The sequence below is a fragment of the Uloborus diversus genome, chromosome 9 (genome assembly GCF_026930045.1).
Source record: "Uloborus diversus isolate 005 chromosome 9, Udiv.v.3.1, whole genome shotgun sequence".
NCBI classification, from domain to species: Eukaryota; Metazoa; Arthropoda; class Arachnida; order Araneae; family Uloboridae; genus Uloborus; species Uloborus diversus.
In genome coordinates, this window is record NC_072739.1 from 119,479,739 (window position 1) to 119,492,315 (window position 12,577).

General features: G+C 34.8%; 1 protein-coding gene across 2 annotated transcripts in view; it reads left to right on the forward strand.

Moving 5' to 3' along the window:
• Nucleotides 1-12,577, forward strand: part of LOC129230096 (WD repeat-containing protein 47-like) — a 117,762-nt gene that overhangs the window by 93,799 nt on the left and 11,386 nt on the right. For both annotated transcript variants that reach the window (XM_054864494.1, XM_054864495.1), the window contains exons 3-5: nucleotides 5,750-5,919; nucleotides 10,161-10,331; nucleotides 11,015-11,155. In XM_054864494.1, coding sequence (XP_054720469.1) covers nucleotides 5,750-5,919; nucleotides 10,161-10,331; nucleotides 11,015-11,155 — 482 coding nt within the window. The remainder of the gene's footprint in view (nucleotides 1-5,749; nucleotides 5,920-10,160; nucleotides 10,332-11,014; nucleotides 11,156-12,577) is intronic.

The window sequence follows — 12,577 nt, forward strand, 5'->3', positions numbered from 1 at the left end:
CTTTCACAAGTGTCTCAAATACTAATTGTTTAAGTGTATTTAATATTGTGTTTTAGTTCGTTTTTGCAAGATAAGGAGTCATGTCACACAATAAATTCTCACCTCCGTTACCGAAACACAAAATGCCATTGCTCATGAACACGTGGCAGTAATGACATCCAATTTTATTTTCCATGATACAAGGGAGCCCCCTCGTTTATTTTCAGCCATAGTTGAAGTTGTGAGATTTTTGTCGAAAAACAGGAAGATAGGTTTTGCTTTAAAAACTTAGTATGGTTATGCTGACTTCTCACCTCCGTGAACTTGAATTTCAGGGATGTAAATTAATGTAAAAAATGAAGTGAACATGTTTTCATGTGCTTAATATGTGCAGATTGTAGCAACGAAGAAAAAGAAAATTTCAATGTATTAATGGAAAATTCCTCACCTCCGTGACAGACCTTATCAATGTCATTATTTCTGAGGTGAAAATAAATGATGGAGGGGAAAGGCATTGTACAAAAATTATTAATTGCCAGTATATCCTCAAATTTACTAAATACTGTTATTTAACATACATTTCAAACTACTAATTAAGCCGTACATTAATTTAAAGAGCTTAATAATACGTTACCCACGAATCAATAAAATAGCTGATTTTTTTGCTCAATTAACGAAATTACTACTTTGACATTAAATTGGTCTCCATTTTTAAATATTAAAAGTTTTTTCTTTTTACTTTCTTCTATATCTAATACATAGAAGAAAGTATTGGATTCGTGCAAATTTTCGAATTTCGAATTTTGACGGATTCGAACGTTTTGAGGTGTACTGAGTCCATCTCGACTATTTTTGGAAAATGTCTGTCTGTCTGTGTGTATGTGTGTGTGTGTGTATGTGTGTCACGTCTGTGTGTGACCAGTTTTTTTGTGGCCGCTCTACAGCAAAAACTACCGCATGAAATCGAACGAAATTTGGTACACATATGTGCCGCTATGTGAACTTGTGCCCATTGATTTTTGGCGCGAATTCCACCAATGGGGGTGGAGCAATGGGACGTTTTTTTGAGTTGCGCGTACTTGCTATTCCTCAGGAAGTAACTGGCGGAATCAAACAAAATTTGGTCCATGTGTTGCCATTAACAGGAACAGGTGCTGATTCAATTTTGGTGTCAATAACTCAAACGGGAGTTGAGCTATAGAACGTTTTTTGTCGTCAATTGTGACTGCTGTATCTCAAGAAATAATGAACGGAATGAAAGAAAAATTTATCGGCAAGTACCCTTAGTGGGTATAAGAGCTGATTTTATTTTGGTGTCAACAGCTAAAAAGGGGGTAGCGCAATCACCCGTTCTTTTTTTCCATTGTGAGTGCCCTATCTCAAGAAGTAATGCTACGTTCTCGTTGAAATTTGAAATATATGTGTATCCATATGTAAACAGGCTTCGGTTCAATTTTGAGCCAATCGCTCCAAGAGGTGTTGATTTTTTTTTTTTTTTTTTTTTTTGCGAATAAAAATAGCTTTATTAATGCAACAATAAGAAAGATAAATCGTAATAGATTGTCGTCTGCGTATTTCTCGTGATTTTAATTGTATGGAAATGATCGGAAGTATTATCTCAATGATTTAAAATTTTTAACTGTTGCCATCTTATGTTTGTTAACAAATAAAATATTTGTAATTAATTCAAGCAAGGCTTTTAAAATAACTTTTAATTTTCGCTCTTTGCTTTGCTTTTGCAATAATTCAGACATTGGGATGGTCGTCAAGTTTTTGCATGTGTAATTTTGTTTTTGTTGGGATTATTGCTTCCTCATCAAGCATGGGGAGGGATCAGAAAAAAAAATATGTATATATAGAAGAAAGTTTCGTGATGGCCACAACATGCTAGTTTTTTTTTATTTCCGTGAAAAATGCATTTTTTATATTTTTATTTATGAGTAAAATAATTGGAACTTAGCTGGGCCATTGTTTACGGTTACTTCTAGTAGATAGCACTTTCATGTAAGAATTTAAAAAAAAAGGAAAACAAAAGGTTTCGAAATTGAAAAATATTTGCGTTCAAAAGTTACGTTTTGTGGTGAATAACCTATATACGGCTCTGGGATATACAGGGTGTTTCTGCACTCTTGGGCAAAACTTTAAGGAAGGGTAGTACACATCTGGACAAGCAATAAAATGGCTCCAAACGTCTTTCGAAAGAGAAAAGCGCCATTAAAGTTTAGTGTCCGAAATTTCAAAAGATCATAAAGAACGGAAAAATTGGTCGATTTGTTTGCAGTTTTCGCTAAAATTATTCTTTTTATTAGTATTTTCTTGAAAAGAAATTTTAAAGATGTAGTTTAAAAAATGCCTTTCGATGGCTCTTTAGACTTTGGTGTAACGAACAACTATTTTGACCGATATTTTTGGATCTTGTTAGATTTTTTCTAATGCTTGGACTTAAACTTAAATTTTCAGCTCAAAATCAGAATCATTAGGCGTGATTAAGTCGCTGAAACTTAACTGTGTTCAGAAGTTGAAATACACTGTCACAAAAACATGTATGCATCAAGAATAAATTGAGCTGCAACTAACAAACTCGCCAGGAATGCAGTTTGGTAAGAGATAATTTAAATTTCGTCGCCAGTGACGAAAGGGTAAGCGTGTTATGCGCATACAAAATGCGCAGATAGGTACGATTGAAAGTGTGAATTGTGAAAGTTTGTATCAAAGGGCACTTCAAACGAAACTGTCGAGTTCTAAGAACGCTATTGTAACTCGGACAACCTTTTAGAGGTATAGGAACGATTGTTGGACTTATTAAAGGAACTTATAGTAGGTCTCAGAGAAGCAGGTTGGTTGTACGCGCGTATCTGCCGCCACCTCGGTCGGAGCGATATGATAGTAGCTTAGTGTAGGTAAAAATAAATTAATCACTCCATTGCGGTTGGTTAAAGCATTCTATAAACATAAATGAGCGCGAAGATCGCACATCAAAAAAGCGGCCACTATCAACAAGGTCGTTAACATTAGTTAAATGCCGTTTGACGCCTACAAAAAAACTGATGGTATCAAGAAAACAATCAGTGGACTGAAAGACGCTGGTATCTCGAATTGGCGTCTATTGTGATGGATTGTATTTTCGCTGCACTTGATTAGCTGGGTTGTGATAGAGGTATAGGAGGTATGTTATCTTCAACGATGAATCCCGATTTAGTCCTTGTGGTCATAGGTAACTTATTTCACTTCATATTACGCCGTGTTTTGTCTTGTATAGCTGCTAAAGGAGGCTATACAACTTACCGTTTTGTAACCTTTATTGTGTTATAACTTTTTAATAAAACAATCTTTTGTTCTGAATTTGTAATCATTTCCTTACCTTGTCATAGGCCACATCGATTTTAAGTTTTGTGAAGATCGCTTGTTTCCTTCTGAGTTAATGCATTGTTTTGTGACATAGTGTATTTCAACTTCTGAACACAGTTCAGTTTGCGCGACTTAATCACGCCCAATGATTCTGATTTTGAGCTGAAAATTTAAGTTTAAGTTCAAGCATTAAAAAAAACCTAGTGATATTCAAAATTAGCGGTAAAAAATAGTTGTTCGTCACTCCAAAGTCTAAAGCGCCCTCTAACGGCATTTTCTAAACTATATCTTCAAAATTTATTTTCAAGAAAATACTGATAAAAAAAAAATTTAATGAAAACCACAAATGAATCGACCAATTTTTCTGTTTTTTATGATCATTTGAAATTTTGGACTCTTAACTTTAATGGCGCCTATTTTCTTCGAAAGACGTTTGGGACCCTTATATTTGCTATTATATTTTTTGCCCTGATGTGTACTATCACACCTTAAAAATTGCTCAAGAATTCAGAAACACCCTGTATATCGTTTCTAGGTTTTGTTAAGGCTCTATAGTGCATCAGCAAAAAGTGATATAAACAAAGCAACGTGACACTTGACGATATCATTGTCTTCTTGGGGCTGTAATAATGGTAAGCGGAATGAGAATAGCAAATATTAGCACCAAACAGCAACCCTCTTTGTTAACTTCTGCTATCACTTCTCCCTGAATGCCTTATAAATTTAGATAATTATATTTTAGAGAAAACATAACATTTCTTATAGAAATATTTTGTGATAAAATCTGGCGCGTGCACAAACTAAAAAACATTTTTTTTTTAGGCACAAAAACGAATTTAAACTTTTGTTTTTGCCTAACTACGTAATAAATATCTCCTATTTTGCTTTGGAATGTTTAAATGATCTCAGCAGACGATAGCAAGGAAAACAGAAGCATTCGAATTTTTCCTCCCAAGATCATGACCTTTTTAACTCGAGAACTTGATGCTTAACTTCTTACAAGCTTTGCTGACCGTGACCAATATCTTCAAATTGTTTGATAGACTTCAAGCGTGACGGTTAACCTCGATATAATTGAATTAAGTTTCAATTATTGTCGCGTTTAGTATTTATTTGTTGTTCTTTGCGCTTACGGTAATGATTATTTTTGAGAAGGAGGTACATCTTGGAAGATTAATGTTAAAGTGCGGATCGTAAACTTGGAAGCTAAATATTGCCTGCCGTTTGATTTGGATTTATTTTTATAGCAATCTTCTTCAGATTAAGATCTGTCACATCTTAATTTCCATAGGAGCTGAGCTTATACACATTTTTTCAATTTTATGCAAATTTTAAAAGTTTAGGTGACATTCAGGCTATTTTCGCCATAAAAATAAGCTGTGAGACTATATTAGTCTAAGATCCAACTTAGGTCGACCTACCCTCATCGAGTTTCCGCATGTTATAAATGAAAATGTACCCTCATTGAGTTTCCTTCATAAATTATATGTGAAAATGCACCCTCATCGAGCTTCCTCATAAATTATGTATGAAAATGTACCCTCATCCAGTTTCCTCATAAGTTAGACATGATAATGTACCCTCATCGAGCTTTCTCATAAGTTATGTATGAAACTATACCCTCATCAAGTTTCCTCATAAGTTATTTATGAAAATGTACCTTCGTTCATTGAGTTTCCTCTTAAGTTATGTATGAAAATGTACCCTCATCTTGTTTTCTCAGAAGTTAGGTATATATGATAATGTATTAGCGTCAAGTTTCCTCATAAGAAAAAATAAGGAGAAAACGTATTCAGCTTATCATAATTATGTATAAAAACTGTGTTTTGTTTAAAAAACACATGGAGCTAGAAATTTTGTTCTTAAAGAGGCTGTGATATATTTACTGGTCCATTTCTTTGACGAACGCTGATTTTATTCTTTCAAAGAAAAGCTTTAATTTCAGTCATACTTGAACTACAATATAATTTACAGTGGTATCATTTGAAAGCTAGTGAGGTGGATCTGTTTTAGTATATCTTACCGGTAGTAGCTCAAACGATTGTTTTTTAAAATGCCGTTTATAGATGTTGGCGCCAATTCAACTTTGAGTACTTCAAATATTTCAAAGCTTGTAGCTCGCTGAAAAATGTAACCATCTCGATGAAAAAAGTTTCATTTTATAGGATTTTGTCTGTTCTTTTCAAATATGTTCTTATTTTGTGTGTGGAATTCCCAGGAATCACAAAAATCAGTCGTAATTTGTTTTTGGCTCATTTTTTTTCTTTTCTTTCTGCCGTAACTCGATTACGGTTACGAATTGGGCACGATAATGGATGGTTCTATGCTCCACTTGGGCTCTTCTAACACCCACTTTCGTTTGACAGATTAAGTCAAATTCACCCTGCATATTTAGATGTTAACACTTCCTATTTGTTTTTAGGCCCGATCATGAGCCGAGGGAACCTGTGGTACTGTACAAAAGACAGAAGCACCACAAGGGTTCCATCTACTGCATGGCCTGGAATGCTACCGGGGATCTACTTGCGACGGGGTCCAACGACAAAACAGTCAAACTCCTGAGGTTCAACTCTTCCTCTTGTCAGTTGGAAGGTATGATTAATGTAAATGTTTACTCTAGGGAGAAAGGGAAGGAAGCATTTTGGAAAGAGTGCTCGTCTCTAAAATGAGCCAGATAGTTCGAAAATGAATAGAATGTCCAAAAGGGGCCTTGATCTGTTTCAGAATGAACCAGTTTCAAAATTAAAAATGACGCAACTGACCCTTTAGAAAAAACAACGTTCGCGAAAATATCGAGGTCGCCCTAAAGCAGAACACTCAATGTCGTAATTGTAACCATAGAAGTTATATAAAGCGCGCGATCTTTTCCACCATGTTGCTTCCGCAAATGTTTGTTTTGCAGAAGCAACGTGGAGAAAATATTCAGTGTACTCATGCCGTAATCATGTCAACCTGAAGGAGAAAAGGTTGGAGAGTGGGAAAGTTATCCGATCTTGACACGCCGATTCTCGTTACATAGACTTTAGTGCAAATTCTTCCTGATTGCGAGGATATGCTAATATGAGCTGCGAGTTTCATTTTAGATAATTTACTTGAAGATGTTTATTTTTGAGAATAAAATGCTACTTTTTTTTTATTTTCTTTCTTTTTTTTTTTTTGCAAACTTCGTACTGTTAAATACTTAGTATTCGCGACTTTGCTTTGTGTAATTTCTTTACAACATTCACTACAATACATTTTTAAAAACTTCCTATGATTGTCTTCGGTTTCAGATAACCACATATTTTTCTTTTTTTAATATCTATTTTCCTCTGAAATTTGCTATCTTACATCGAAAAAGTATCAGTTGTTGAAAACATAATATGCAATCCAAACTGACTTTAGACATTTGACGTAGGTTGATGTTCGAAAACACTATCTCCGTGTAAAATAATTTTCTAAAATGCAAAAAAAGAAAAGAAAAAGAAAAATTGTGTACGAATAGGGTGTTTTCTTAAGTCAAAAGTACTACTTTTAATCACTGAAATTGATAGAATAAGCAAAAAAGAAAAGAAAACATTTAGCCAGTAAAAAATTTTATCTTCCCAACAGATATGTTTTATTTAATTTTTTAAAATGTCCGATTTTGGAAATAAGGCGTGGTCTTTATGACGTCACAAGTGATGTACTTTGGCGCGCTACTCCATTGGAGCACTAAATGTTTACACTTTGCTGTCAACCGCGTCCCGAGTACATGAGAGAACTAGACAACTGAAGACAACTCCTCCACTTCTCCCCCGAATGATAATAAGACCTTCTCGGTTTTCCCCGAGTACATGAGAGTAAAGAAGCGAATTAAACATTGCGCTCTACGCTTGCCGTCAGCCGCGTTGCCAGTACACGTAAAAAAGAAGCAAATTAAATATTGCGCTTTCCGCTAATGGCATTAGTGAATGCTGAATGATCTTTCACCACTTGTGATGTCATGCGCGGAAGAAAAAACAATGAAGTTGAATCTGTGCATCAATTAAAAAAAGTTTAAAAATGAAAACTTTTTCAAATTATTTTAAAAAAAATGGGTAAATTCTATGTCTTCAAACATACTCTTTGAAACGGGACGGGAAAAAGGCTTTTAAACGCATTAAACTCTTTACGGGAAAAAAAATGCTTTTAAAATTTCGGAAACAACTCAATTCTTTAAACCAAGATATTTTTTCTTGAAAACGAGAAACTTTTCAAGTGATTTATTGACAAAAGATTCAAAAAATGATAAACGAAAACTGGCGAATTTCTTTACTTCCTCCCATTGAAAAACGCGCATTTCCGTGTTTTCTCCCAGTTTTCATTTTTTCCTCATTCAACCTAAAACGACCTTATTCAAGACGTTCCTTCTCATGGGTGAAGTCTTCGCTTTTGTGTTAGGTGGCAGTCACTTGCTTTTCACAATTCTATTTTTATTTCGAAAGGGTTGAGTTAATTCTCTTGACCTTCTGTTCAGCCACTGTCGCTGTCCGCCTTTTCGGTCGCTAATCTATTTAGCCGCAGTCAACGAGGATAAAAATTAAAATTTGTGTCTTTCTAATCTTGTGAGGAAGAAACATGCATAAAAATATTCTACAAAAATACGATACGTTAACGAATTAAATTACAGGTTTTTGAGAGGCAACCGGAAAAAAATGACAAAGAGCTTTGTTTATGAAAGTCTTATTAAATTTCTGTCTTTGGATCAATTCATGTTAAATCATACAGACCAAGACACCCACCATCTCCGATTTTATTGAAAGTTGCTATATTTGTAGACTTTTTTATGTTGATTACGAAAATATAAATAATACTGAGATTTTTGAACGGGTTGAAAAGTTATGAGCCATAAAATATACTACTATGTCAAGAAGATTTATCTGCCACCATTTTAAATGACACAAAGAATGGTATTATAAATGTCTGTAATAATTACTTAAACATTTATTAAGAGCTTTATTTATTCTTTTATTTATTTATTTATTTATTTATTTTTTTTTGTTCAGAACAATTTGAGTTTGAGTTTTAACTGGATTTAACCTGATGGGCGCTTTAACATTTTTTCCTGCGACGGTTTAACTTCTAATTTTTTGACTCAAAAACGGAGTAACTTCGACTGAAATTTACTCGCAATGGGCCCCCCTTTCAATTTCAATCTTTTTTTTTTTTCTTCTTTTTGCATAGGAATCTCTAAGTACGTTGAACCACCTGATAACAAATCTCGGTGGGCCATTAACAAACTATCATTTAAATCACATGTTTCTTATTTTCAGTCAAAAAAATTATAACTCCCTTAAATTATTATGCTCCCCCCCTTATTATGCAGTATTTCCCACAAAATAAAAGCTAACACATATAAAAGAAGTCCCAGCTTGAAAACTTATGTGTCTTACAAAATAAATCCAAACACCAGTATATGTAGTTTCGATTATCGGTCGGCAAAAAAATTACATTTTTTCCTTCGAGTGTAACTTCTTTTAACAGAAGTTTCCTCACTAGTTTCCTTACCCCTCTTCAGCTGCAATCAGATTACGTGGGCAGACCTTTGAGTGTGTTTAAACTTTAAACATCTGGTGATGAAATTTCGAAAGACAATCCAGAGTATTTTTTTAAACCTAATTTTTTAAATATATTGAAAAAATTATTTTATTCACTTGTAGTGTGTGAGAAAATTTAAACGATAACAAATGGCTTTAGAGAAAAATTTTCTTTTTATCCAATTATATTAAGATCATTTAATAGAAGACATTTATAGAAGTCTGAATGTTAATTTATTTGCTTGAAGACTAATTTCTTCCGAGTTACATTCATTCCACAGTTTGACAGATAATATAGTTTTACGTATTGCGAATAAAGATTGCTTTTACTTGTAGTTTAACATTGAAAGCCCTTTAGTGTTTGACCTCTGCTGAAGAAAAATAATAGGATTACAGAAATCCACATCGAAGAAAGTGATGCAACAATTCATCTGCATCGTCCATCCAGAGTCGCAGAGAGCCAAGGCGGGCCCCTAATCAGTTCTGTCGCCGGGCCCCCCGCCCTGAAAGAAAAAAAAGAAAAGAAAAAGAAGGGGGAAAAAATCATAACTAGAAAATAATTAACTCTATAAATGTGCCACAAACAGTAAATACCATTAGAGTAAATTTTACTTTATCTTTACGTTTCCGTTTATTCGGAGTTTTTTCCCCATTTTTCTTACTTCCCTATTTTCTTTTCCTTTCTTTTTTCTGTCAGTGTAGCTGCCCCCCAAGCCCCGGATCCCTAGTTTCCGACTAGGCTGACATGAACTCTCGTCGGGCCTACGTCCATCACCATCTTACTTCTAGGATCAGCAAGAACGATCGAGCAGCAAAAAGTTGACTGCTTGCTTTTCCTTGCTAATACTACCTATTACAAAATGAAGCTTTCGGTTTCCGCTTCCAGTTCATCCGCGATCTCTCTGTGGCACAATTATAACTTTTCACAGTCGTGGTCAATAAATCACCTGTTACGGTAGAAGGGCAGCGGGACAATAGGTTAAACCCTAAGTTAACTCCTCCTGCCGACTAGTTTGGCTCGCTAGGTATAATCGTCTTCAATGCCATCCATTGGTATACTAAAGTGACTTTACATGAAGCGAACTTTGGAAGATTCTTCGATCACCCCACATCGGAAGATACTCTTACTAAAACGAGGCAAGGCTTGAAGAAGGGCTTTTCTTCAAATAAAATGATTGCTCATAGAAAATTAAATGATATGGAAAGTTTCTTTGTTTAGCTAGACATTTTGCAATTAAATAATATTTATGATCTACATAGTCTGCGCTTAAACTTACTGAGCTCTTTTCGTTTCAGACATCGCTCATCCCTTGACAATGCACGGTGGCACAGTCCGCGATATGTGTTTCATGGAAGACATAAGCAACAGGTCCAACATTCTCATCAGCGGCGGATCTGGTGACAACAAAATTTACATTACAGATTGCGAAACAGCCATGCCATTTCAGTCTCTTACCGGGCATACAGGTAATAATTTGTGTGTGTGTTCTAATTTATTATTCTTTCAATTTCAATTTTTCAAACGGGTCCACGGTCAGACTGGCCCATCGGTTCATCGTCCGCGGGCCGGTGCGCCTTTATTTTATTTTATTTTTTTTTTAGCCCCTGAACCTTTTGCATCTTTGTTTTATTTATTTATTTACTTATTTTACTTATTGTTATTATTATTTATTTATTTATTTATTTTATTTTATTTTTTTTGCGTACTCGAACCATGCACCCTTTGAAAGTCAAAGTTGGCGCCCTCAATTTAATGGTTTAAATGTACGGGGTATTTACTGTAGTTCTGCCAAATGGCAACATAATCGTTTTCCTTCTCCATATAAGATTGTAGAAGGACTATTCTCGGAAAAATGTCCCGTGCGTAGCGCTAAGTTTCTTATTTTATTAAAGTAACTATTAATAATGGGATTAACTGGAATGCTTTGATAGTTTTTTAAAGCATGCATTATTCCCAAACAGCATTATTTTTGAAGGCTTTGGTTAGCTGGAAAAAATAAAAAACTTAGCTTTACGCACGGGACATTTTTTCGAGAAGCGCCCAGAAGTGTAATTTTCCTATTTTCATTGGATATTTGCTGTGTTTTTAAATCTTTTTCTGCTGAATAAATTACTTTTTTTTTACTGATTTTTTCCCATTTTATTCCTAGGTCAGATTTTGTCGCTGTACACGTGGGGCGGCGTGATGTTCGTCAGCAGTTCTCAGGACAAGACAATCCGCTTTTGGGACATGAGGACGCGGGGATGCGTCAATCTCATTCCTGCACGGCCCGCCGGAGGCACGGGTCCTGGTAACTGTCTTTTTTGGTTATGGGAGAGTTTAGGTTATGGGGATTTTGGCGAGATTTGCCGAATTTGGGTCGCCAAACAGAAATGTTCCGGGGCGGAATCAATTGAATATAGTGAAGTCATTATCCTAACTATATTTTGGTTTTATTTTCAGATTTTTATCTACATGTTTATTTTCATACCCGATCCCCTCTTACGCCTCCTGCACATGAGGCGGTTTGTTGAATCAACTTTTCGTAAAAGTCGCCTCCCAACTAGTTGACTGGCGTTTTCGTTGTCTTCACACGAAGCAACTTCTTGAATCAATTGTTCTTCTAAGAAGCCGAATTAATTCGAGCTACTGCTCCACAACGCTGTTAAAACTGAACAGAGTTGATTCAACTAGTGTGTAGAGCGAACACACGCTGTTAAAACCAAGGTTCGCCGATATATATCATGATATGTATCACGATCTATATCCGATATTTATTTTGAAAATATCATGATATTTTCGATATTTATTTCTTCAACTACAGTATTTTCAATATAAAAAGTATATTAATCATAGTAATATTGTTCATTTATTATTAAAAATCCCCAAAAAGTTATGTACTATATATACTACTGTGTACTATAATATTTTTATGTGATATGAATGCATGATTAATATGACAAAGTAATATAAAATTCCTTTTTATCTTGTATTTTATAGTCATAAAATTATTAGTAATAACACAATTTTAATTATTGAAAGTGCCTAATTAAATGTTAAACTTTGCTCAGAAAAAAGGAAAATGTCTTATGACTGTGCACCGACTAATGCATATTATTTATTTCTGAACCATATAACTGTAAAAGTAGCTAACAGAAGAAAAATGAGTAAAATAGCTATTGCTAAATTAACTCCATTACAATTGATAGAAATGTAAAACGAAATATTAGATATAAATAATGAAAGAAACATTAACTTTAAGTCTACATATTGTAATTATAATATAAGAAGAAAAAAAGTGATTTGAGGATGTGTGTGCATTTACTATTCTGAAGACTTTAGTTTGTGCGAATTGAAAATATCGGATATATATCAAAATATCGGATATTTTCGATATTTTCGAACCCAGGTTAAAATTGAACAGAGTTGACTCAAGTAGTGTGTAGAGCGAACACTTGGCAATTTCCTTTTAGTTGATTCAAGTCATCAGAATGAGAACTTTAGCAGCACATGTGCCAGGCGAATTGACTGTCTCGATCAAAGAATGCTAGTCAATTCCTTGACTTTTCTAGGTGGTTACACTCAAGGACGTGAACGGGGGGGGGGGGGGGCGGGAAAGGGACACCTGTTGGCCCGGGCCCGAACCTGAAGGTGGCCTAATATTTTTGAAACTAGGGGTGAAATATGGGGGTAAACATAGGGGGCCCGGAAAAGCCATTTGGGACGGGCCCCA